The sequence below is a fragment of the Xiphophorus maculatus genome, chromosome 11 (assembly GCF_002775205.1).
Source record: "Xiphophorus maculatus strain JP 163 A chromosome 11, X_maculatus-5.0-male, whole genome shotgun sequence".
NCBI classification, from domain to species: domain Eukaryota; kingdom Metazoa; phylum Chordata; class Actinopteri; order Cyprinodontiformes; family Poeciliidae; genus Xiphophorus; species Xiphophorus maculatus.
Window position 1 is genome coordinate 932392 of NC_036453.1, and position 26494 is coordinate 958885.

The 26494-nt window shown below is 39.4% G+C and overlaps 3 protein-coding genes across 3 annotated transcripts; all 3 read right to left on the reverse strand.

The window, feature by feature from the left end:
• Positions 1–2076: 2076 nt before the first annotated feature.
• LOC102231871 (P2Y purinoceptor 4-like) lies at positions 2077–5449 on the reverse strand. Its single transcript, XM_005807396.2, has 2 exons — positions 5374–5449; positions 2077–3310 (listed from the first exon to the last, which is right to left on the reverse strand). Exons 1-2 carry the CDS (start codon positions 5429–5431, stop codon positions 2268–2270), a joined length of 1101 nt encoding a protein of 366 aa, XP_005807453.2. The 5' UTR covers positions 5432–5449; the 3' UTR covers positions 2077–2267.
• A 109-nt stretch (positions 5450–5558) lies between these two features.
• On the reverse strand, positions 5559–16849 carry nelfb (negative elongation factor complex member B). Its single transcript, XM_005807388.2, has 13 exons — positions 16579–16849; positions 14906–15066; positions 14705–14804; positions 13565–13795; positions 13147–13332; positions 12951–13063; positions 12771–12873; positions 11816–11911; positions 10797–10939; positions 10494–10600; positions 10206–10347; positions 7858–7966; positions 5559–6033 (listed from the first exon to the last, which is right to left on the reverse strand). Exons 1-13 carry the CDS (start codon positions 16678–16680, stop codon positions 5869–5871), a joined length of 1758 nt encoding a protein of 585 aa, XP_005807445.1. The 5' UTR covers positions 16681–16849; the 3' UTR covers positions 5559–5868.
• A 531-nt stretch (positions 16850–17380) lies between these two features.
• LOC102231610 (ectonucleoside triphosphate diphosphohydrolase 2) lies at positions 17381–26288 on the reverse strand. Its single transcript, XM_005807395.2, has 9 exons — positions 26135–26288; positions 22475–22592; positions 21709–21859; positions 21417–21576; positions 20958–21185; positions 19271–19543; positions 18509–18628; positions 18107–18250; positions 17381–18012 (listed from the first exon to the last, which is right to left on the reverse strand). The coding sequence occupies exons 1-9, from the start codon at positions 26249–26251 to the stop codon at positions 17821–17823; spliced, it is 1503 nt and encodes a 500-aa protein (XP_005807452.1). The 5' UTR covers positions 26252–26288; the 3' UTR covers positions 17381–17820.
• Positions 26289–26494: the final 206 nt, after the last annotated feature.

A 26494-nucleotide genomic window follows, 5' to 3' on the forward strand; every position in this document is an offset into this window, starting at 1 on the left:
AAATTAAAGAAGCTATTAATAGTGTTAAATCAAATAAATCCCCTGGTACAAATGAACTTACATCAGAACTTTATAAGACGTTCTCAGAAGAACTCACTCAATTTTTACATTCTGTATTTATTGAAAGCATTAGGAATGAAAGACTCCCCCCATCACTTTCTCAAAGGTTAATTATTGTAATCCCAAAACCTCAGAAGGATGCATTAATTTTGGATAACTGATGTCCTACTTCTTTACTTAACAGTGATTACAAAGTTTTACCAGTTGTTTGGCAAAAAAAAAAAAAAGTTCTTAGTGGTATTATAGAGGAATCTCAGAACGGCTTTATGGCTGGAAGGCATATTATTGATAATATAAGATTGGTTCTTGAAATCTTAGAATATCCAGAAATGGTTTCAGCTAACAGCTTTATTTTATTGTTAGATTTTCAAAAGCCATTTGACTCTATAGAACATGAGTTCATCTTCAAAGCCCTCAGCTTATTTGGCTTTGGAGAGAATTTTCAACAATCAATCCACACTCTTCATGCTTATGGAAATAGCTCAATAAAATTACCCCACTGAACTACCAAAAGATTTAAAATAGAACGTGGGATTTGTCAGGGATGCCCTGTATCACCCTTTTTGTTTCTTCTCCCTATGCAAATTCTAGCTACTTTTATTAAAAATAGTGATTTCAAAGGCATCCCAGTTGCAGGAAAAACTCTTGAGTCAACTAGCTGATGACACAACTTTATTCTTACAAGATAGGATTCAAATTGATGTTGCACTTAAACTTTTAAATACATTTTTTGTAGCCTCTGGTTTTAAACTTAACTTATCTAATGTGAACTTTAATCCCTTATGTGAACTTCTTTCAATCAATAGTTGTAATGGATTATCTCAGTCAGGAATTCATGTGAAGTCTGAAGTTAAATATCTTGGGGAAACTATAGTTAAAGAGCAAACAGCAAGAATTAACAAAAACTTTGATCCAATTATACCCTCCTGCCAACAAATATTTAATCTATGGTTACAGAGAGACCTGACCATCACTGGTCGAGTCCTGCTGGCCAAAACTGAAGGTCTTTCTCGTCTTGTCTATGCCAGTTCAGCCCTTAATGTCTCAAACAGCCTTTGCACTAAAATTGATCAAATACTCTGATTTCATTTGAGAAAAAAGCCTCATCTTATTAAGAAGAATGTTATGATCAATAGACTAAGTTCAGCTCCCAGTGGCGCAGCCCGGTGATGCGAAGTGAATCAGATGCATCTAAATAAATTAGAGCAATACAGAAATGTTGTTGTATTTACTTAAATAAATGTTAATTTGCATTAAAAATTCTGTTAAAAAGTGAAAAAAATGGCAACTTTTGTCTCCAGGACTAGACGTCATACCCTTATAATTACCTCTTTTTCTTTTTGCAAGGTGGGATCAAGTCATCGTCCCCCAAGTCAACAAATACTTCAAGTATTTTTACTTTAACACTGAAATCCCAAGTTAAGAAATACAACTATTAGGATAAGCTTAGAAATATGCCAAGTTCTATATTGAGATTCTTAAATTACTAATTTAAGCAATTATAGCATCTTAATGAAGAATAATAGTTTAAAAAACAAATATGTGGAAAAATTTGGCAGAATAAGCAGCAAAAGAAACTGAACTTTAAAACTAAACAAATGAAAAACCTGATTTGATGTTGCATTTCTCAGTATGACCACACATGGATTATTATCTATTTGATCTCACTGTCCTCATCAAATCCAGGCTTCCAGTGTCTCTGGTTCAACACGTCCAGGTTCTCTTTCCATCTGCCACAAGGCTTCATTCGTTTGATCGCGCAGAAACTGTACTGCTTCCATTTTTTTCTGCTTCCTTAGTCTCTAGTGAAGGAAGGTGGCTGGTGATGGCGTTGACTCACTAGCGCCACCTCTTGGCTAAAAAAAAACCCCTGAGAAGGAAACCATAAGTCACTCCCCAGGACAGAACAACATATGCAAGGCTTCTTTTAAACACATTTTACAATTTATTTTATCACACACACATTAGCTTATGTTAAATTTAATGTACATTATTTTTCAATTTCCAACAAGTGGAAAATTATTCATCAAAAATAAACATAACTACAATCCAGTAGTTTTTGTTAATACTGGAATAATGCAACTAACTGATGAAAGAAATACAACTTGCTAACTTTCCAGATTACTTCAGTCTCCATGAGGTCAATGGCAATAATAATTCAAGTTGTAAAGATGATCAGATGGTTCAAGCTATGCTTTGGGCTTCAGTTAATCCATCTCTCTCTGATTTGCAGTCATTTCTGATTCACTCCTGTTCGGTCTGTTCGGAACATCCATCTTCCCAGCCCGGAGAGACTGAAATGCATCTCGAAAATTCTGAGAACCAAAACAATACAGCATGGGGTCCAGACAACTGTTCACACCGGCTAAGATCCAGGTGGTGTAGTAGGCCGTCTCAATCTGCTGGAGAACACTGCATTCTCCCGGATAGAATTTCTTCAACACGACTCCCAGAGTTCGTACAATATTCAAAGGCAGGAAGCACACGCCGAATATAAGCAGGCACACACCTATCATCCTCTGAGATTTCAGCTTGACTTTCAGACCTTTGGCTGTGCTGATGTTAAGGTTTGTCAGTGTGTTTGCCAAGCGGCCATAACAGATAGCAGAGACAGAGAAAGGAAACAGGAATCCAAAGATGAACAGGAAGAAGTTAATGATGAAGTAGAAATTGGTCAGATTTCTCTGATGGATGGAGAGACATTGACTGCTCCCTTTCTCTTTGCTGGGAGGGAGCAGGATTGCATAGATCAGAGCCTGGATCGCCAACAAACACCACATACATGCACAGAGTTTTCGAACAAAAGCCTTCCGCTTGAAGCGGCAGCATTTGTTGAAGTGCACCACAGTAATGTAGCGATGGATGCTGATGAGAGTAAGAAATATAGTGCTGCCGTAAAAATGTGAGCTCAGCAGGGCGATCTTCACCTGGCAGAGGAAGTGGCCAAAGGGCCAGTCATTACCCATGGCGAAGTACACAGCCATCAAGGGGGTCACCGGAGTGGCGATGGCGTCACTCAGGGCCAGGTGGAACTGCAGGATGGTTCCAGACGTCCAGCATGGAAAACGACAACAGAACACCCACAAGCTGAACATATTTAGGAGGAATCCGATGAAGAACACCAGACACAGGAAGAAGGTGAGAGCAAAATGCTGGTTCTCTCCCTGGCAATCAGATGAGTTGTTGGTGGTTAGTGGTGTTGTGAAATCCCCAACACTGGTCACTTCCACCATGTTTTTTGTTGCAACACCTGTGAGCAAAAAGCAGGTTAGTGCTTTAGTATTATGTACTCTATTGATTAAAATCTTAATATCTGGATCATAATAAGGTTGTAGGCTGAGCTCAAAAATGCAAAAACAACCTAAGGCAGAAAGAACATATGCAGAGGAGACAGAACATTGAAACCTGCTTTTAAACTCAAACAGGCTGGTTACAAAAGTTGAAGACCATTTCCTTTTTATACTTTAAAAATAGAAATGAAAGTATTGAAAAGTGGTCAGCAGTTAGGGCATGTTGATTATCTTAATATTCATTGAGGCATGCAAAATGTGAGTACCAATTTTGTATTTGTACCCATTCCAGAGTAAAGTGCTGTAAAATGTATTGATCTCTGAGAAGGCAAACTTGCATTATTTAAAAATCCTAATCAAAAGGAATATTTAAAATCCTTCAATTCTTGAATCCAATCTGTGGCAGCACAGAAAATGTATTTTTTTCCTTTCTATTGCTTATATCATTTAACATGCTTGCATGTTACAATTACATATTTTTTAAAATATGTAATAATATAATAACTTAATTTTTTCATGAGCCTCCATCATTTGCTCTGGTCATTTGAACTAAAGCAGAACTGGCGAGTAGGGCGTTATGTTGTACATTTTTCATTCTTTCTTTTGTTTTATTAATTGAAGTGAGTCAAAAAATCCTTGAATTAAGCACCACATTTTATTCCTGATTTGAGTGTTGTTACAGAACGGAGAAGCAATGCATTTACACCTAAACCCCAGCTGATCCCATCACACTTCCTCAAAGCAAAGTTCTGACATTTCACTGTGGTGGAATTGTGTGGCCACTCAGGCAGTTCACTTCAGTAATTCCAGGTTTTCAAAAAACAACAAGAAAGACTTCTATTAATATTGAAATGTTTTACATACAACCGATTAAACACATAAGACAAAGGATTTTGTTGGTGGTCATTTATCTTCTTGAGGAAATGTATCTAAAATTTCATGACTGAGTTTTCTAAGATTCTAGAAGTTATTACATGAGAAATTGTCCATACTTGTGCATAGCAGTTTGGACAGATGAATGCGACACTCTCAAGTATTTGGAAATTGATCCCAGGATGAATCAGACTTGTGTAGCTGCACAATTCTCCTCCTGATATTTGTTGAATTTTAAACACGTCAAACCAGAAAACAGGTTGTTCCAGGTGTGGCCTCAAAATACACCCACAGTCACACAGTTTAGATACTGACTAAATGCATGTCAACTTATGAATTTGAAGAAAGCTAGAAAATAAATGTTTAAAAAATGTTTTCACTTAGTTTTCTGGCATTTGGCAAATAGAAATATTTTTTAAAATTGTAACTGATTTAAAATAATAGATGTTTGCTCTGATATAACTTCAGAAGAAAATGTCTTTTTATTTTGGTGTATGATTTCAACTGTAGACAAGGAATTAAAGTTATAGCACAAAAAGTTGACCAGAACAAAGTTAATTTAAATTTGAACTAAAATATCATTGGTACCATTTCCCATCATGTAAATACAGAATCTGCCTATTCTCATCACATTTTCACGTGTTATTATTAAGCTAATATTTAGTGCATTCGTATTTTTAAGGTGTTGCTGTAAGACACATGAATACATCAAAAGTCCTACTTGGAGTTTTTTAAAAACCTGGTCTCATTTGTAGATGTACCTGATAATGTAAAGGTCTCATCAGTACACAGCTGGATATTCTATAAATACTGCAACAGCAGTTATCTTGCATTTAATGAGGTTTTCACTCATTTTTTAATTTAGTTTGCATATGTAAATGATATGTAGCGTCTTACTTATTACAAAATAACATCCATTTCACCATATCAAATAAAACTCATCTGTTACCTATCAGAACTGATGTCGGTATCCGGGGAGACTCCCACAGATAACACGAAAAGTCCCCACATATATTTCACTCCATCCAGATTTAATTCAGTTCACTAAATATCTTTTAAGCTAAAATGTTTTACAGAACATTTGAGCAAACATCATTTAACTTCTAACTGCACATGGTTTTTTGTATATAATAGTTTAGAGAGAGCTTACCAGGACCTGTTGTCAGGGTGAAAATCATCTCATCTGCCACACTTGTCAGTAGCTGCATGGGAAGTTGCCAAATGAGTGTTTTTTGTTTCCCTTCACATTGTGGGTAAGTGCTAGTGCTTTGCAAAGTAATGTGATGCAGCACTGCTCAAGAGCTGAACCAGCGTCATACGAAAGAATATTTACAATTTATTTTGCAAATAACTGTTTATTTACACCACTGGCACAGATCAAATATTTCACACAGATAACTGAGTCATGTATGAAAATACTATATTTCTACACAAAAATGAAACAATTGTAAAAAAAAAACCAAAAAAAAACATCAAAACAGAAAATACTCAGATGCTGAATCACAATGCAAGAGAGAAAAAACATCTAACTCCTACAGAGGGTGACAGAGAGAAAAACTCATCCAGCACAGAAACGCATAACGTCCTTCTGGCCAGCAGCCAGTAACAGTATTTCCTCCCCAGCCGCCTCGGCTTGCGGCCCCCCTCAGACCGGGGTGGTTGGAGCGGAGGAGGAGGACGTGGTGGGTACCGTCACAGGATGCAGCCCCAGGTCCAGAGACGTAGGCTCGTCTGGGGGCGTCGGACTCTTCTTGTGGGCCTCCAGCTTCTCTGTCAGCTGACTGTGCAGCTCCTTCAGCGGATCACTGCACTGTCACACACAGCGTAGCAGAATGAGTCAGCATGCAGGGGAACGCATGAGAGCTGAGCTCAAAACAGCTCCAAGGATCCTAATCATCAAATATCTCCATTACTTTATGATACAGGGAGAGTTATTAGGGTTTACATTAAGAAACCTTTTAGAAGGTCAAATTAAAATCTGAACTTTCTGAAGAGACAGATTTTAAAGGAACCTAACAGAAGGTTGACCATCTGACAGATGCTGCATTTCCATTAAAAACAGAATTGTGTGAATTGAAATTACAAAAATATATTTGCTTAATGGAAACTTGGCAATTTTAGAAAATCTCACGTTTTTCTATAAAAGGTTTTTGCGCTACGATGAGGTTGTTTTTCTGCCGTATCAAAATAGATGTACTTCACAAAACTGGAAAGGAAACACTTTTTTCCACAAGTCACAGGTGTTATTACTGGAGAAAACCACAAAAACAACAGAAAGCTGTGGAAAGATGATGGTTCGTTTTTGGTTTTTGGACAATGCTGGCTCCACCAGAGCTCTCACAGTGTCACACAGTTTATACAAAATTGTGTGTCATTCCAACATATTAAACCTTATGTAAAATCTCCCTCTACAAATGTTGTAGCCACTCCTAAGTATAAGGGGCCGGTCACTCCAACACTTGAATAAGATGCAGACGTCTCTGATAAATGATGAGCGCTAGTTCCATGGCTAAATTGTGAATATAATCTCATTTAACTGTTTACATCCTTTGATGCCATTATTTTTAATGACTTATCATGTGAATAAACTATTCACATGTGGTTTTAATTTGATTTCTTATTTAATGGAAATCAAAAATTGCAAATTTGTGTTTTTTTGACATTAGCAGAATGTAGACACAGATTTGCGGACATTTGTAATCAGACCATTGGAACCATTGGTTCCTACATGAATAATGTCACACTTCCACTTTCCCCTCCCAGTGGCACTGGTGCATGGCAGCCTCTCCTCTGCCAGACTGCCCCAGGGCAGCTGTTGCTACTATTGCCACCATCAGAGTGTTAATGTGTGTGTGGATGGGTGAATGACTGAATGGAGTGTGAGGCGCTTTGGAGTCCTCTGGACTTGATAAAGTGCTATTCAGGTACAGGTCATTACCATTTCCGTGGCTCCAATCAGTCATTTATATTTAGATTTATGGTACAAAGGCTGAACTATGGAAACAAAGCCTGATAACATGTTTGAGCTGCAAAGCAACTCTGACACAAAGATAGACAGAATTACCTGTCCTCTCTCATCAGCCAGGATCTGAGCCGTCTCATCATCAGGTCAGCATTGTCCAGGACGCTGACCCATCATAGCCCACAGTTTTCAAGCATTTAACTTTAACCTGATCCAGAGCATCACATGATTCTGGGAGACAATCAATAACAATTTTCCGCAGTCACTCAGCAAATGAGGGAAAGGTAAGTGTGTGACATGTAGACTGAGTCAGATGTGGAGCTGTGAGTCTGGGGATGCTGGTGTGAATTCTCAGAATAGGAACTTTGTACAGGCTCATAAGATCATGTAGCTGTTACTGTCAGGGCCTGAGACAGTCTGAGTCGGTGCTACTGCAAATCTCTGGGATGAGAAGAACTCAGGACAAACGTGACAGAGGATTTTTATTAAATTTGTAAAAAGAAAAAGTGTTAGCTATTATAGATCTAACAAGGTAACAACAGACAACTCTCTCAGTGTGTCTGCAGCTGCTGCGCCTGACCAGCCCTACCTTCATGTCGAGACCTAAGCATGCTGAGACTTCCTGTTTACCCTAAATGAGCTGGAAGTGGAAACCGTGGAAACCATGCCTACCTGTTTTGGGGGCTCCAGTGTTTGCATCAGCGTTTCCAAATATGAAGGCAGCACTTTGTGGTGGAGATGCAGCAACATGCGCAGAATGTGTCTGTGGACGTTTTCTTTACTGTGAAATAAACACATGAACACACACACACACACACAGAAACGGTCACATGCGCTCCCAGGTAGAAAGCCATGAGTGAGAGCGAAGCCTTCATCCCGTATCAAACAGCCAAAATCATTTCATTTCCTACTAAACCATTCTGGTCCCTCTGAATCTGTAAGTGGAAGCAGTCTTAAATAGAAATGACTAAAGCATGTGTAACCTCTCTATTATAGAATACAATCATTGTTTTATCAACATGTGAATTAAACTTAGATTTCTTTCAAAGAAAATGGCAAACCTGAAAGTGAGGTGAAAAACTTCTGTTTGGAAAGTTTACAGATAGATGGAAATATTTCTCATTCATCTGTGACCTTATAAATAAACCTGTCACAATTAGATAAATTAAAATTAGCTCAATAATTTCCCTTTGAGTGATTATTTGTTTATTTTCCTCCGGTCTCTTTTTCTACCAGGCTGGATGACGAAACGCCCCGCCCCCTCCTTCCTTCAGCTGAAGGTTGATGAGGCAGTGTTTGCATTATTAGGTCATTATCACAATATTAGTTGAAAATGATCTCAAAACACACAGCATAACTAGCTTATGACCAACTTTTAACATTAACGATGGAGAAACTAATCACTCTTCAGGATAGTGATCTCTGTACTAAAAACAGGAAGTGATGAAGAGGAAGAACCATATCTCTATGGAACTTGAGGTGAAAGACACATCTCGTGTTTCCTGTTGGTAAGTCAGCGTTTCTGCAGTGTGAGGAGGAGCTGCAGGAGGAACACACCAACTGATACACCAAGACTAAAACCATCACGAATTTGCTCGACAGCAGCTGATAGAAAACTAAACAGGTGGCCTTAAAGTGGAGCCAGGCACATGCAGACAGTGAAGAGCCTGCTGTATGGAAGCCCTGACAGCACGAGTGTCAAAGTCTGGCTGGCGGGCCAAAAATGGCCAACAATGTAATTAAAATTGGCTTGTGAGATCATTCTAAACAGCTACTATAATAACACTACAAATCCCAGAATGCTCTGCTGGTGGGTTGGGGCATCAATCTGGACCCACAAGCCACCCCTTTCTCCTGTGCTAATGTTCATTAGCGACCTCATGCTAACATCAGTCCCATCAGCAGAAGAAGGGACGTCTGGCTTGAAACAGAGTTCATCTCCTAAAACGATCAGTTTCATTTAAGACTTTTCAAAGCTTCAGCAAAAATAATTAACCTAACAGCTCATTAAGTAGTTTGTATTTGACTCACATTATAAAGGGGCACTATTATGCAAAATCAACTTTTTTGAACTTTACATCTTTAATAATGTTAATCTCTCATCAAAAACATACCTACTGTTGCCTTGATTCTTTCATGAATGTCTGAGAAATCCTTTAATCTCCACGGCAACCACTCAGCGGTGCAGAACACCTAGTTGGACCTAGCACTGCTTTAAAACTACCTTAAAACTCCAGGTCCTCCCTGGAGTTGCAGTTTCCAGACTTTTGTCTCACAGTTCATCCCTCCCAACTCTGCTCCTTCAGACTAGCTAGAAGCAATTAGCTGATGTGTAGTGGAACTACACATCTGCAGAGCTTGTTATAGGAGCTACTTCTCCTGAAATGTCAGTAAAAGTGTTAAAGGGTTAATAGAGGTGTGATGTTGTGATGACTTCCTGACAGCGGAGTTTCAAAACAAGCAGGAGTTTTTAAAGAGACAGAGGTCCAATTTCAAGAAGTTTAACTAAGAGCAAAATTTATTATAAGTCATTGTATATGTATATGAAGCCTTTTTAAATTGCAAATTGAAGGTAATTCAATTACCTTCAATTTATGTATTGTGCTATAAAATGCCACTAAATGCCTGGAAAATACACAATACACATATTTAACTTTAGGGAAGTTAAAGTTAAATATATGTATTTACTTTAACTTCCTTAAAGTTAAACCATATTTAACTTTAAGGAAGTTAAATATGGTTTAAATAGTTGGTCTCTCACTTCAACACCTTCAAATACAGTGTAGAGTAGACTTCATGACGGCTGCTGATGATGTTACAGACCCTGCAATTACCTCCAGAAAACATTTTAATCATGTCCCACAGCTAGTGATAACATGACTGGATATTTGAGTATGTATGTATGACGCTGACCATGTGCTGAATAAGAAAATGAAATAAATGTATACTTGTGAATCTAGTTTCCAAATTATTGCTATAAGGAGTGGAAGTGATCATGGCAGCAGCGAGAGGGAACCAACCTGGAGAAGGAAGTAAGGAGGAATCCGTCGAAGACAACAGAGCAGAACTCCTCCGATCCAAACTCATCAGAGAGCAGGGTGAGGTGAGCAGTCAGCAGGTGCAGGAAGATGTCACCGAAAGCCATGTCATTGTAGGTCTCCACTACAGGTCAAACACACACACACATATACACCCTCAGAGATGGGCAGATAAATGCACCGTCCAGGTCTCTAATCATGAATTAAACAGGGAACTGATTGGGATGGTTATTCACCACCTACAAGCTTTCGGAAACGAGCGACGCTCACCCAGAGCAGGCAGCAGCCGCTGCAGAGCGTTCCTGTTCCTCAGCTTGGCGATGTGTAGAACATAGTAGAGCCCCATTTCACAGGCCACTCTGTTGTCCTGCAGGTATCTGAGGAGGGACACACACACCCTCACACACACCCTCCTTACTCTGCTTTATGTTTCTGTATGACATCACAAAAACTAACGAGTCCATGTGTTGGCTCGATGCACATTTCAGCAAAGGTTGAAATAGAAAAATAACTTAAACAGAAGTTGCTTCACATGATCAGCCTTCATCACCCCTCTGCCCCCCTGGGCTTTACCTGATGAATGCGTCTGGCAGGTTGGTGGGGTACGTCAGGGAGCTTTTCTCCTCACTGGGAAGCTTCTGCTCTACTATGAAGGTGTGATCATCAACAACCACAGACATCATAGCAGGCAGGAAGCGGGTCACCACCTCTAAATCCTGATCAAAACAGCAAACAAAAACATGAACAAATAATTGAGTGAAAGGAAAAACTGCTAAGACGTATCATTGACATTTTTCTTCTTTCTTATATGATTTAGGCCTTATTTAACACCAGAGTCCTGGAAGATGATCAGAACCAGACTGAAAGCAGACTAACAAAGCAGGTATTTTAACGCCAACAGGCTGATTAACATAATTAACCTTTAAAAGTGAAAAGTGAATCTTTCATGATTCTCTACCAGACATCCATACTGCCTGAAGGCAAACACAAAAAGGCTTCATCTTCATCTAATGCGGCTGGATTGTTGCGCTGCATGCCTGCATTGTGCCGTCACAATGCAGGCATGCATTGTGAGGTCGGACATTTTACTGTTTTCTAAAAGGTCCTGATTTTTAGAAAACAAACCTGTGGAGGAGTAAGCCTCCGTTAGCTCCTTCCTTTGAGCATGCTGCGTGTTCTCCTGATCAAAAGCTAACAACAGGGATACTAAGGTTTAAAACCTGCTTAAAATTCAGCAGTAAGAAATAATTGTCTTTCCCTCCTTTATGTTTGTAAGACAGTAGTATATCTCTGTTATGATACAACCACCTGAACTATTATAGGCTGTTTATTCTTTTATTATCAGCCAGCAGAGGATCAACTGTACACATCCCATGCAGTATCTGTCAAACCTTGTCATCTGCAGGTTTCCAAAGGATTTTCCCTGTCAGAACTCCATACTTTTCCCAGACACAAGTTTTTGTCTAGTATAAAAATTCACAATTAAATTTGTGGAGAACTCAGGCTGCAGAAACTGGACCAACATCAGATCTTTCCTCTAAACACATTCCGACATGTTGGATGTTTTTGCAAACATTCTTGTGAATACACACCAAGCGAGGCTCCTTAAAGACCTGGCTGTCGATCATGTCCCACGCTCCCTGACCCAGTGACAGCATCCTGAGGAGCAGCAGCAGGTCTGGGCTGTCCTGTTTACACACACACAAACACACGCACACACATTACACTGATACTGTAGAAACAAAACAATAAAGGTAGAAACTGAAAAATATCTAAACAGTGTGTTGATAAAAAGCACAACTAATAGCATCCATCCACAATCTATACACACACAAGCAGCTGGTGTAGTGATGGATTTGACCACCTGATGCTGTCAGCCACAAGAAGACACAATAGATTTTGGAGTTTGGAAGAATGCTGAAATATTCCTCAACTCATTTTGTTCAAACAGTTAAGAAAAGAATCCTTTCCATTATCTAAATAAATTGAATTATTTTTTTCTTTGGTTGAGCCTCTTGCCTGGGGTGACTAGAGCAACTGCTCCACCAGAAGTAGCTAACACTAAAGTGTGTGTGAGGCCTAATGTGACTGAGTGGCCTCACTTTACAATTTCTGTCTTTAGGAGAAAAAAAATCTCCAGATATTGAGTATCTGGGAAGCATTTACACACTTATCCATATTTCACATTCTGGGCTGTTCCAAATTGGATTAAGTGAATGAATTTTCTCAAAATCATCAACAAATACCCCATTATGACAATGTGAAAAAATGTATTTTGTGTAGTATTCTCATCTTCTGAGACACTGAACTTTGGGTTTTTAGAAACTATTAACATCAAAATTACAAGGACTAAAATCTTGACATATTTCACTATATGTATGAGTATAATCCAAGAATCAGGAAGCATTGGAAAATATTTAGATTTTTTGAGCTGTTCTAGCATACTTTAGATGCAGCTTCAGGGAAAAGCTTTAAGAAGTTTTACATCCTGCTGTTATTTGTTAGTTGTCCTACATAAAGAGGCCGTTGTCTTTCAGACCGCCTCACCCTGGGTAAAGCGTCCTGACTCAGCAGCTCCTGTACGTTCCTGATTAAACTCAGGACCAGGGTGTTGCAGGCAAACGGGTCACACAGGATCATGGACAGATCTCTGGAACACACAGAAAATCTTTAGTGACAGACCCATCCCAGAGCAGACCCTGCTGGTGTGCTGAAGCCGTTGGTTACCCGAGAACCTGCTCCTGGCCCTTCTTCACACCGTCCAGGAAACCCTGCAGCTCTCTGGCTCGTTTGCTGTCCACAAACTTCTCCCGGATGCAGGCGTCCAGACACCAGGTGAACTGTGACGACAAACACCAACAGATTTAGCAGCGAGGGCAGGGCCGGCACTATTTGGCCGTGGGGTTTGTGGGTGGGAGCTCGCCTTGTGGCAGGGGTCCACGGAGCAGATCTCACTGATGTCCAGGTCGTGCAGAGACATCAACAGCTCGGCTCTCAGCGTGCAGTAGTGGACGTTCCGCGTCCGCAGGAAGAGCGTCCGCAGGAACTGCAGCACCATGTCGTACAGCTTCACGTTCTTCCCAATCATCTGGGTCAGCTTTAGCACCACCTGCAGGCCAAAGAGAAGCGGTTCATAGAAAAACTCCTTGGGTCTTGAATTTCCTCTCTGTGGGTCAGCAGGACATTTTTAAACTTCTATGTTTAGTTTTTGATTTACAAGCACTGTTCCTGGTAATTCCTTTTGTTAGATCCTTGATATTAACTGTTTATTATAAACTCAACATTCGATAGCTTATTGCAGGGAGCAGAGTGCAGCCTGAAGGCAGGTCTGGCCGACTCACCTCGCCCTGGCGCCGGGTTTTAGGCGTGGGACTGAAGAAGTTGTGAAGGATGGAGAGGTCACTGCTGAACAGGGCTGCTTCCTTCTCCACGATGTACTGCTTCAGAAGGGGGGACACCTCGTCCCCAAACAGAGCCTGGTTGTCCTGCCAGATCTGCCTCTTCACCTCCACAGCACACACCTTGTACAGCTCTTTGTCAGCCATGACCATCTTCAGCTTCTTCTCTGGTACCTGCAGAGTGGGATGAGGATAAAGATTGGATCTTGATCTTTTCTTGTCAGCTTGCTGTTGCCAAAGCTGCGTGTTGCTTGTAGACATATATTTTTATTAGAGAGATTCAAAACCTCCATTTAATTTATGGGCACCTGGAGCAAACAGTAAGGAGTGAATAGAAAACGTTTCTCAGAATTGAGGAGGTCTCACCACAAGAACACCACCCTCCAGTTCCTGGCCTTCTCTCATGGCAGAGCAAAAGGGACCAACTTTAGGACCAATTTATTGGTGCACTCCTATAAACTGGGGGTGTATCCATTAAAATAAATCGGCCCAGAACTTTGGGAGATGGCTTTATACTTACATATAACGCCAATTTTATTCCCTGATCTTTTCTATCTCAGCAAAGGGCTAAAAATCAGCCACTGTGCTCTTCTGCTCTGCTGTGAGTCTGACTGACAGACCAGGTCATGTCTGCATGTTCACATTTAACAATAAAAACCACCCAGAGCTGGCAACTCTTGCTATTTTCAGCACCATTGCAAACAAAAAAAATCAGTATCAGCCAGAAAACAATAATCAGTGCAACCCTCCTATAAAAACTGAATATTAACAGATTTTAATATTGAGTTAAAAACTGATGGTATACTGAGCCATTGCAGATGGTATATTGTACCATCTAATATGAACTAAAACCCTAAAGCTGAGTGGATTTTAAGGAACATCTGAAAACTTTTGTATCTGTTTTTAATGGATGGCACAGAAAGACCTGTTAGACAGTTTTACATCGCCAACGTCAGCAGGAAGTTGAAGTCTGGTTTCCTCACCTGACCGAAGGGAACAAACTGTTATGGCAACCTCACTGTTACCTGGTGGAGAGACATTAGCTTGGATGTCTCTAAGCAACAGTTTCATATGAGAGCTTACTTTAGGTAGATGCTTCAGCACCTGCATCACCACTGGCTGTATGGAAGGCATTTTCACCAGAGGAAAGCTCTTCTCCAGCAGCTCTTCAAGCTTCCCATATCTGGAAACAATGGAAAAACACAATACAATCATCGAGTCAAGCTTTCTATTAGCTCTCACAGCGCTCCGCTCAGGAAGCATCAGAACCACGCCAGGACTCACCGGTCTTCATCCTTGCCCTCTGCAATGACGGCGACTTGCTCCATCAGCTTCTCTCGAAGCTCGTCGAAGACAGACTGGTGGAACTCCAGCCGCGGGGTCCCGTGAAGGTCGAGGAAGGGCAGAGCGGACTGCAGCGTCGGCAGCAGGATGCCATTCTCCATCTGCAGTCAAGAAAGGCAACAATAACTCATATATCTGAACTGTACGAGTCAGTTGAACACATTCACCTCCTTACTGGAACATTTTTCACTTTTAATTGAGTAATATTGTTATGAGCTTTCGCTACTCTGGCTACTCTACGCACCTGGGATAACTTCAGTGCATGAAATACAAGCTCGTTTCAACCAAACATGCATCAGACACAAATCTACAGTTTATGTTGAAGGTGAAAATTCTTCTTTCCACACCAGCTTTGTTGTTCTAATGTTGTTTTCTATCTGCTCACCATGCTGTGCCATTTGGAGGCCAGGTGAACATACAATAAACAGTAGATATCACTGGGAGTACACTACCCTGTTCTAACTTATATGCAAGCTATGTTGAAAAAAGTTATCTGGGAAAGGGTTTCTTCTGCCTAAATATGTTTTGTTTAGGCCTTTAAAATACCAGAATTTGGGAGAATTCAAATAGACGATTAAATTAATTAAATGAAAGGTTTCTCTAGATATTAGAACTTGTATCCAAGACATTGTAGCTGATGCTGGAGGAACAGTGGAGCAACTGTTGCCCATCACACACACATTTTGGTTATGTCCTTATGTCAAAAAGTTCTGGAAAAAAGTATTTGATACTCTCAAAGAGATAGTCCAAGACAATATCCTACAAGTGCCCACAGGTGCCTGATGAAAACAGACCCACATCATATAAGATGTGGATCTTAAAAGTTTGGGACGTTTACAAAATGGAGCAAATTCCACATGTGTTACATGTTCAGAGAGGCTGGTTCCTGTTGGTTAACCAGTGAAGTCAGGAAATTCACCTCTTGATAGTACACAACATGACAGAAGGAGTCCGACTGGAGGAAGAGGAAATGATGCTTGTGTCTGTTAGTGCTTGTTAATGTTGTTATTCAACTATCATTTACGTGTACAGCAAATGAGAGCTGTCTCTGCCAATGCCTGGAAATCTACAAATAGAACTTATTTGCACCTTCGTCAAAAGGTATTTGACCATCAAACATTAAACATAAAAGTAATTACAGCATATCTGCAAGCGTTTCTGGACCAGAATATTGGCAAATAACAATAATAATAATGATAACAATAATAACTTTGCACACCGTGAAATGTAAAAATACACATTATAGGATTTTTCTAACAAGTTATGTCCCAATGTAAAACTTGGGACATAAACTACAAAAAACTTGTTTTAACTATTTGATTCCAAGTATACACATGGGATCTACTTGCTTTGAAAAAAAAAGCATTACAATTGCTGTACAGCTGCATCTAAGACGTTGGACTAATTACTAATATTAATACTTCTCTAGTTTAATAAAAACGGTCCCTTTCTATCTCAGGCAGTCATATAAACCAGCAAACCTAAAACACCAGCGGTTACCACAGCAACTGGCCAGAATAATTTATGGATTTTTGAAAATTCATAACTTTCCAGGATTTTCTCTGAAATGCACCAGATACATAACATAAGACCCGCTGAGCTGTCGTGGTCACCTGGAACTGATCAATGGCTTTGAGAGGCTCTGTGCAGTTGGTCAGAGTTTCCTTTAAGTCCTCGCCGTTGGCTATCCCGAGCTCCGGCAGGCCCGCGAACATCCTGGCTCCGCTTTGATCCGTCACCCTGGAGCTGATGCAGTAACGAGCTTTCCGGGCAGGATTCCTGGAGCAAAACGGCTAAACGATCCCTAGAAACTGCCCAAAACAGTAGTGAAGTCCACTAACAGACATAACTTCCCTTATGGTAACACGAAAACACTCCGTCGAAAACACTTGCTAAGCAAACGTTCCGGTAATTTTTTTCTGTTTGGGTCTTAATGCACTACCTGTTTAGGGCGCTAGAGGCACACTAGTGCACCATACAGACCTCATTCATGGCATTTAAAGTGGCCCTAAAGCATGGAAGGAAACAGGCAGACCGTGTTTTTCTTTATATGTTCTTTTTATTTCAGATTTTAATGAAATGCTGCATATCATTTGTAAAAAATACAATTCCACTAATCGTTATATTCATGTAAACATATTCTAGGTTTGCAAAGCAACTATTACCATAAAGGAAAAAAATAAAAAACATAAACTAGTATAATCAAATCTGCTCCTGATTTTTGATCAAATCTAAAACCACATTGCACAGATTGATTTGGACAGACTTTATATGGAACTTGGTTAATGTGGGATGTGGGTGTAAGAAAAGGTAGGATGCCATTAGTTTTAAAGACTCTGCTAGAAAATACATTTTAGTATGTTGTCAAGCCACCCCCCCCCCCCCCCCCCCCCCCGCCACCCCCCACCCCCCCACACACACAAAACACACAAATACCTGTCTCATAATTCTAAAATAACATGACCGGCACAACTTCTAGGGAATTATTCAGTAAACTTAAGAGACTAGAGTGGAACTCTGTAGGATGTGTTATCTCTAGAGTAAAGTTAATAGTATTTCAGAAAAATAACATCATATCTGAACATGAATCACTTACTGTAAATAATGGAACTAAAACAACAAAAACAATAGAAAAGGTTTTGGAGTGCCTCAGCACACATAGCTGTATGGAGCAAATACGTTTCCATAGCAGCACATACAATTTGTGAAGTATATCTAATATAATTGTAATATTAGATCATTAACATGGATCAGTTGAATTTTGCAAATATCAACCAAAATAAAAATGTAGAATTCCCTTGGCTTTTAATATTGCTTCTCATGCTTCTAATTTTTCATATGGAATACTGTCTCTTCTAGTCATTTGCATTTCTGTAGATCATCAAGCAATATACTAGTGCAAATAAAACAAATGCAGTAAAGATGATGATGACGCCTGTCCAAGGCCCTGAGGGGAGGGCCTTCATCACGCTAAGACTCTCTGCAGGCACTTTATTGCTCACTTCGAGCATGTATCCCAAAGCCCATCCTACTGAAGCTCCTGCTGCCTGTAGAGACACAACATTTGAGTCTCAGTGAAATCAGAGCAGAGTGTTACAGCAAATAAAAACCATCATGCTGTTTATTCTGTTTACATCTTACATCTTTCTCAAAAGAAACGTGAGGAAATGAAGCTTCATCAAAATGGTACCCATTGGTTAAGAGGACTTGGACAAAATTAGACATGGAGCAGAGATTCTTCATGTATTTCATGTATTTCTCTGTCAAATTTGCCTTGTGAAGAAGCTGTAAATAGAAATACAACAGTTTTTAGATTCAATCAATCAGTCAATCAATCAATCGATCAATTGATTGATCGAACGATCAATCACGTTTATTTGTATAGCACATTTCAGCAACAAGGGAGTTCAAAGTACTTTACATCATAAAAACACAAAAATAAAAAGTCATAAACCAGAGGACCTGAGTGGTCGGTAGCTTAGTTGAAGCCTAAGATGTAGCTTTTTTTTAACAGCCTGTAGTTTCATGGCTGAAGATCAGTACCTCAGTGATGGTCATATTGCAGATGAGCTTGGCTGCTTCCACTGCATGACTGGGAGATGTGAGGGCTATGTTGGTGATATCTTTGATGTATTTCTGTGTGTGGTAGAAAGCTGAGAAAGCCTGTGGAGAAACAATGCAGTGTGACAACCAGAACCTCATCTAATCAAACCATTTATCATCTAAAGCCTTCTCGAAAAGGCCCAAATGGACAAAAAGGCTGTGCAAAATAATAAGGGGAAAGAGAAAAACAGAGAAAATGAGAACATTAAAAATAACCATGAGCAACAGAACTTACGCAGTAAAAGGAGTAGACATCAGATAGTGTGGATGCGAGGGATCTGAACCCTTTCCTGTGTCTAATGGAATCACTCAAGGTGATCTTTATGCCAAACTCAATTATTGTAAGACTGTTTGTGGTGGTTAATGTTCTTGTTAATCACTTAATGAATTCTGATGATTTGGTTAGTCAGATGTGCATATTCTGGTTACACATTTTTTTTGTTTGAATCAATCTGTAAATGTTGCTACCAGCGTTCAAGCAACACATCAAGTTAGAACAACTCTAATGGCATTATTCTGCTGTCTGTCTGTCAGGGTTCAAATGATTTATGACAACGGAGACTAATGCTTAACTTAAGTCTTAAAGCATCAATCACCAAACTGTGTCCAGGTGTCCATTTTTGTAGGCGCAGTAAAGATAAAAAAGCAACACTTTCAGATTGTTGATGAACACTAACATATTTGCTTTTGTTCATATCTCACCATGAAGCTTCCCGTCACTCTGGGCTGAAACACTCCGTCGAAGGAACACATCGAGTAGGAACAGTTGCTAAAAGTGAAGATCTCCGTTACGTTGTTGACACACTGCTGATAATTTCCTGAGCCCACCACTGTTACATTCCTCTTAGCATCCAAATTGGCTGGTTTGTATTTCTTTGTGCAAACAGAATCAAAGACATCTTTCCCAAGATTTATAGAAATATTAAACTTTGGTGGGTAGCAGGGGTTGATTACTTGATTTGACACACCTTGAGTCTGAAAGGGGAAAACAAAGATCAACATAATAAAATATGAATGAACAGCCAAAAATGGTCAGTTTGCTTTTACAACTGTTTTTTGGGCTACAGTAGTTGTATAAAATAGTGAACCATACAGGGATTAGCAATGCCTTGTGGGAAATTCAGATTCAACAGACTCTACATGCCTCACTTTACACATACAGCAATTGTTAAAGTTTATAAGTGTTCAATTAGAAAAACACCAAATATCTGTAGCATATTTCAAAGGTCTACCAAGAGGAAAGAAGAGAAACAAATTAACAATATGCCTGCTTAGCTTTGAAGATGCATCCGAAGGAACTTCATGACACCTGGACCAAAGCAAATGTCTTTCAGACAGATGAAATCAAAGTGGAAATGTTTGGCTATAATACACAGCACTCAGTTCTTTGAATACCAAGCATATCACATTAGACCTCCTTTAAACTGTTAAGCACAGTAATGGAGAGACAATGATTTCAGCTGGTTTTTCAGCCACCAGACCTGATGCAGCCAAACATGCAGCCAGGAACCCTCCAATAGACATTGCTTTGCCCTTTGACAAGTGTGCTTTCAGACCATGCAGAATTTATAGTAGAACCAAAGGGGCATGGTCTTTGATTTAAAGCAAGATCCTCATACAGAACATGCAAAAGCACTCAGTGCTTTAAAGACAACAACTGTTGCCTTTAAAGCACTCATTTCTGAGACCAGGCAGATCCTGGAGGATAACTGCTTTTCTCTGCTCTCTGAAGCTGCAACACAATCTGCACAGCCTGTTCAGTTCCTGTTCTGCACAATGTAGCAGTTGTTCTAAAATTCTGCCTTTCATAGTTATTGATTTGTTACCGGCTCCCATAGTAGATTGGGGACTTCAAACTCCAATGCTATGTCACACTTAAAGAACCCATGTACAACATGGTACACTGCATGATCTAAAGCATGATCTGAAAGGAGCCACTGTGTTTTCTCTCTAATATTCTTGAGACCATGTGAGACCATCTGTCTGACAGCTGAGACTTGGCTGTATTTTCTGTAGGCAATGAAGCAATGTTGCCTGAAAAAGTGGGCCTTTCCTGTTAAAACAATGTTAGCATTATGAGGCTATACAGAAAACCACTAGTTCATAAACTGCTAAAAGTTGCTCTCCAAGCGAACCCATTTTTAGGTGTACTCTGCGTGTCACACACCATTCTTTTTGGGCCATATCTTTGTTTTAGACCTCTTTACATGGTGGAGTGTTTTTGATTTTGTACACTTAAAGTCAGTTTAAAATCATTTTAGAACCTTGTGAAGACCAGATCATTGTCATTTTGTCTTTAAATGTATAAATGGACACAATTAGAATAAGAGTGTTCTGTCTTTTTATCAGGACAGTAAGTGAGAAAAATTAAACTTTACAACAGTGATACCTGGATAAGATGAGCCAGGAGTCTCTTGAGGAACTGGTCTTGACCATAGCACAGGAAGCTGTGTGTGTACAAAGTGTAGGTATTTCCATAAAGGGTCAGCTTCATCTGACTCTCTAGGTTCTCCAAGTATTGCGAGGTCTCGAATGTAATCTGAGTGGAAGCTCCACCTAAATCCAAAGCTCCAATTGTGTTTCTTCCTGGATTCAGCCAATGTCCTACAAAACCATACTAAAAAGGCAGAAAACATTGTATTAAAAATCCTTAGTACAGAAATTGATGACAGTCAGTTTATTGTCAGTTCATTACAAAGTTAGAATTATTTCTTCCTTTCTCCTTTTATTGACTAAAAATAAGCTGAAGCAATCATAATAGCATACTGCAAGTTAGTGCAGTAGATATATTTTTTGATTTTGCTTTAGAATTTTCCAGTCTGACACTCTCTTAATTCATCCTGGTTACCTTAATGAAGTTTTCAAGTAAGTAGTTGACGGTGACCCAGCCAAAGGCGCCCTCTTCTTGCCCACTCAGAATTTTGGCCTCCTTAAACTGGAATGGGTAGGAGATCAGTTTGTTTCTGACTTCTTTCAGGACCTGCTCAGACTCTGCCGGATTGATTTCTCTATGAAAAATGAGGAGTAATAAGGAAAGAATAAGAAATATTTAAAGATGCTTTTTGATGTGCACTTGAACGTGTAATCAATGGAGTGATTCAAAGAAATTAGATGTTGTATTTAAGGAACCATAGACTAACTTGAGGAGCCTCATCCCTGCTGTGGCACCCAGGCACAGGGGAGTCTGCTGTTGTCTAGATTTGGGAATTTTCTTCAGGGCGTGATTCATACACTCCTCCAAACTCTTGGCAGCATCACCTGGTTTCCCGGCATAGCTGGATATCCCGCCACCTGGGCAAGATGAAGACAGCAGCTGTTCTTAGAGACAAACTCAGAGTGAACTTCATAAAGTTTGCACTTCTGTATTCTAAAGGATAACATGTGGTTTCCAAGAAAATCAGAAACAAACTTGAACGAGAAGGAGAAGAACTGAGAGTGACTAAAGTGCCCACAGCTGAAGTGGACCTTTAGGAAGTCAAGTCTTTCACAAGACATTGCATCAATATACAGTATATATATATTCTGACTTGATCATTTTGATCTGATGACACCATGGAAGTGAAAGCGGCTCTTCCTTCCCCCTGAGAGAGGGGGAAGACATGAGGCAAGGGTCATCAGGCCGGGACTCGAACCTGCGACAAGGACTAAGGCCTCTCTCCTTACATTGGTTGTGCTTTCATGCGAGTTCTCTGACTTCATGATCTTGATGCAAGACATTCAGAGTGAGTACCAGCTTCTGTCTGCAGGCAGCATTGACCATGAGAAAGACCTACCGAGCACTGACTGAGAGGACGTGACAAAGTATAGTTGGTATTGAACAAAAAGTGGCAGTGGTCAAACATTATGTCCAAACATAAACTTTCAGTCGGTCAGTTTTGGCTTGCTGTTTCAGCATGAAGTGCTCACCTTTTGCATGACATTCACTGTGCTGGGTAACAATACCAGTGCCATTTTGCTTGTCAGCTGGCCATTTGTAGATGAACATGGAGGTGTGGGAGGAGCCGGCATCCAGTACAATCCCATACTGAAAGAGGCGAAGCATTTAGTGTCAGAAGCGTTTAGGAAGAGGTCAAACAAAGACTAAATGTCTTTTGTCAGCTTTCAGTTCATTTAATTTATTAAAATTGTTATTTTACTTTCATAAGCACTGAATTCATTTTAAATATACATCTTGCTCTGTGAAGCACCTTGTTCATGAAGGCCTTTTAAGTGCACTTTAATTTCCGGTAGTATATTAAATGTTCCACGTCCACATTTAATTTGAATTACTGGCCAGGGTGGGTAACCAAAGTGCGTACTTGAGTAATAGTAGCATTAATTTATTTTACACCAATATAAGAATGTAAAAAAATTAACCATCCAAGTTAGAGAAAAAAGCATTTGATAAAAAGCCAACACAGGTAACTGATATGAACATCTGATTTAATCTGTACAAATTGATGTAATCTAACATTCACAGATATATATTTATCTGCCCATTTTAATCTTTAGAATAATAATAATAATAAAAAAAACTATCATCAATATTTTCTTATAAAATAACAAATTGAAAGGTCACCTGTAGGTGTGTCTGTCTGGTAATTTTTGGTTATAATAAATTTTTCTTTCTTTTAGTGAATTAACAGGAGGGTAGTAAAGTAGACAGAGACTCATACTCAGATAATAGTGAAATTACTTCAATATAACAACTTTAGAAGAATCAAATAGTACGGTACTGTAAAACTACCCCTGGAAGAATTCCTTTTATCACAAATGTATACGCAACTGAGTAAAGGCAACTAGTAACTACCCACTGTAGCTACTGGTAGAGTCATTATGGCGGCGAATGTGGTTTGAGCTTAATGATTAATGTAGGTGTTGTTTTTCCCTTTGTTGTATTTAATGTTCTGTTCCATCATTCCTTTTGTGTTAGTTTATTGACTTAGTGTCTGTTTTGTTACTTTGACCTCTTTCATAAATTTATTTATTTTCCCTTTTTGCTTTGAAGAAGTAAAAAAAGAAAGAAAAACATTTGTACAAAGGACTTATTAACTGTGTGTGCTTCTGTACTGTCTATTACAGTGATTTAGCACATCCATCCATTTTCTATACCCGCTTGTCCACACAGGTTGCCAGACGGGACGGTGCCTGTGTCCAGCTGTCTCTGGACGTGAGGCAGAGGACACCCTGGACAGGTTGGCAGTCCATCACAGGGCCACACAGACACACAGGGCAAACACCCCCCCACACACACACACTCACACCTGAGAACAGTTTCAGGTAAATCAACTGATCCAACAGTGGTGTTTTAGACAGGGCTCTATTTGCAGCAGAAGATTTTATTCATGCTGTGAAACTCCTCCTCAGTTTTTGACACCTAGCTGGGGTAAAGCAGGATGTGGGTTAGTCGTGCTGTTTCAGTGAGTCTTCAATTGATCTTGCAGGTCAAAATGGTGAACTTCAGACGAAAGAAAAAAGTGCCAAATGTCTCACTTACTGCTTTTGCAATGTCAACCAGTTATTTTTTGCCGGGGCTCAGCTCATTACCAGGGTTAAACATGTAAAAATGGGACAGATGTATAAATTTGATTCTCTGCAATAAATTTGTACAAGTTGTCTCTGAGATGGAAAAAAAGAATATAGATCTGATTACCTGAGCAATGGAGTGCAAAAGCTTAGCAACTGTTTGTTGCTATGCTTCAGTTTGTCTTTGCTTCTTGTCAAGTCTCTTTAACTTCCTTGCAGAAGACCTTTTCACTTTTACAAGATGTAAGGCATCTACAGTGTCAAACTCAAGACCTGTGGGCCCAATTCGGCCTCCCAGGACTATTTCAAGATAACAGTTGTGTGCTTCAATATTAATTTACCAGTGAAATCACATCAGTTTTTATTTGTCTAATAGTGCTAAATTACCTTTGAAAGTACATCAGAGTAGTTTAACATTACGTCAATGTTAAAATATTCTTAATTTTCAGAAAAACTCATCGAATGCAGAGAAAGCTATAACATGTTAACATTTTGGTTTTATTAATATATTCTGCCACCATCGGCCCTTTGAGGACATTCATGAGTTTGATTTGGCTAAAAATTAAAATTACTTTGACACCCTTGATCTACAGCGTCTTGCAAAGATAGTCACACTTTCATCATTTTCATACTTTGTCGGGTTACAACAGCAAATGTAAATGTTTATTTGTAGAAATTTTAATGGATAAATCAGTGCAAAAAAAGTAGATATAGTGAAATACAGGCAAACAGACACATGGCTTTCTAAATTCTTTCAAAAGCAAAAATTAAAAAAGTTATTTTCCATGTGTATTCATCCTCTTTCAGTGAAAACCGTTTAATAAAATCTAGGAAAACCAATTTTCTTCCGTTGTCGTCTAACTAACTAGACTGTGTCTGTGTAATTTATTCTCAGTATAAATGTAGCCTCACAGCCTCAGACAGCATCATGAAGACCAGCTGACATTTCAGAGAAGTTGTGAGAGAAGTTCAAAGCAGGTTATATAATAAAACTACCACCTAAGTTATGGACATCCCACAGTGCTTGGTCAATCCACCATCTAAACATAGAAATAGTGCAGCACAGCTTCCATTTTGTTCCATGAACAACATGGAAGAAAACCTGTTGGAGGCTAACAAAGACTGAATGATCTTCCAACAGAATGATGAACCTGTATCTGGAACTGCAGCACATTACTTCCCAGTAAACCATTACTAATGAAAATGCAAGTTATTTGTGCCATTAGTTTCCTTCCCTTTCACTGTCATGATTCATTACATAACGTCCCAGTAACACATACTAATTAGCAGCTAGTTGGCTCCAAGTGAAGACAATGATCCAGGGTGTTACGTGATTGACTTCTCTAATTGACTCGATGTTTTGACTTGATTTACTAAGTCAAAAAGGAAACTTACATGGTGGTTGGCAAAGAAACAGCAGAAGAAAATAACAAGGAGCCAACGAGGATTAACACAATTCAAAGAGCTGAGATACTGTGGGAGAAGTGGAAGTAGCTAAAGAACCACCTGTGTCCCCAATCACAGGTGAGTGCGGACACTCACCTGCGAGGAAATGAGGCAACGAGGCAATCTGGGAAGAGGAGAAAGAAAGGAGAGAAAACAACAAAGCTGAGTTCCAAGAAAGGGAGAAGAAAACACAACTGATACACAGAAGCCACATAGGAAATGAAAAAAGCTGAAGCTAACAGAAATAATAAACAGAAAGTAACACTAATGTAAATAAACAAAGCCAGAACTCAAACAATGATGATAAATTGACAAAAATAAGAAAAAAACTAAAATGGCAAGATCTAAGCAAATAAACAGTAAAGAAATGGTGAAAGCAGAAAGACAAATGAAAATCCAAACACCTGCAGATGATAAAATCAAGTTTGTTGTTGTAATGTGACACACATAGGAAAACACTTGCAACCACCTGAGATGTTATGAGACTCAAATAAATACTCTTCATTTATTTAACCCCCCAAAAATGTGGATATATTTTTGGAAATAATACTAGAATGCAGGTTTAAAATAACAGTTGCAATAGAGATTAATCAATAATACTGAAAGAAAACCCACCATGTTATCTGCAGGCATCGTCACCTCTTTTGCTGGAAGGACCACCAGCAAAATCCCAATTATTGCCAGAATCACCAGCACAGCAGCGCCGATGATTTGGGCGCGATAGCGACTCATAGCTGAATGCTGCAGCAGGCTCTGTGTGGCTCACGGCTCTGCAGCATAAACTGCCTTTGCACATTTATTTCCGTGGCTTTTTGACTCATTCTTTGCACATTGTGCTTCCTCTTTCCACCCCGAGACCTGCTTTCACAACCAGGTTGTGTGCATGCTATTGACTAGTCATCAAAACTTTCCCCGAAAGACCAAAAAGAGTTCTTTTCAGAAGAAATGGCTAGATGTTAAAAAACGCTGTGGGCA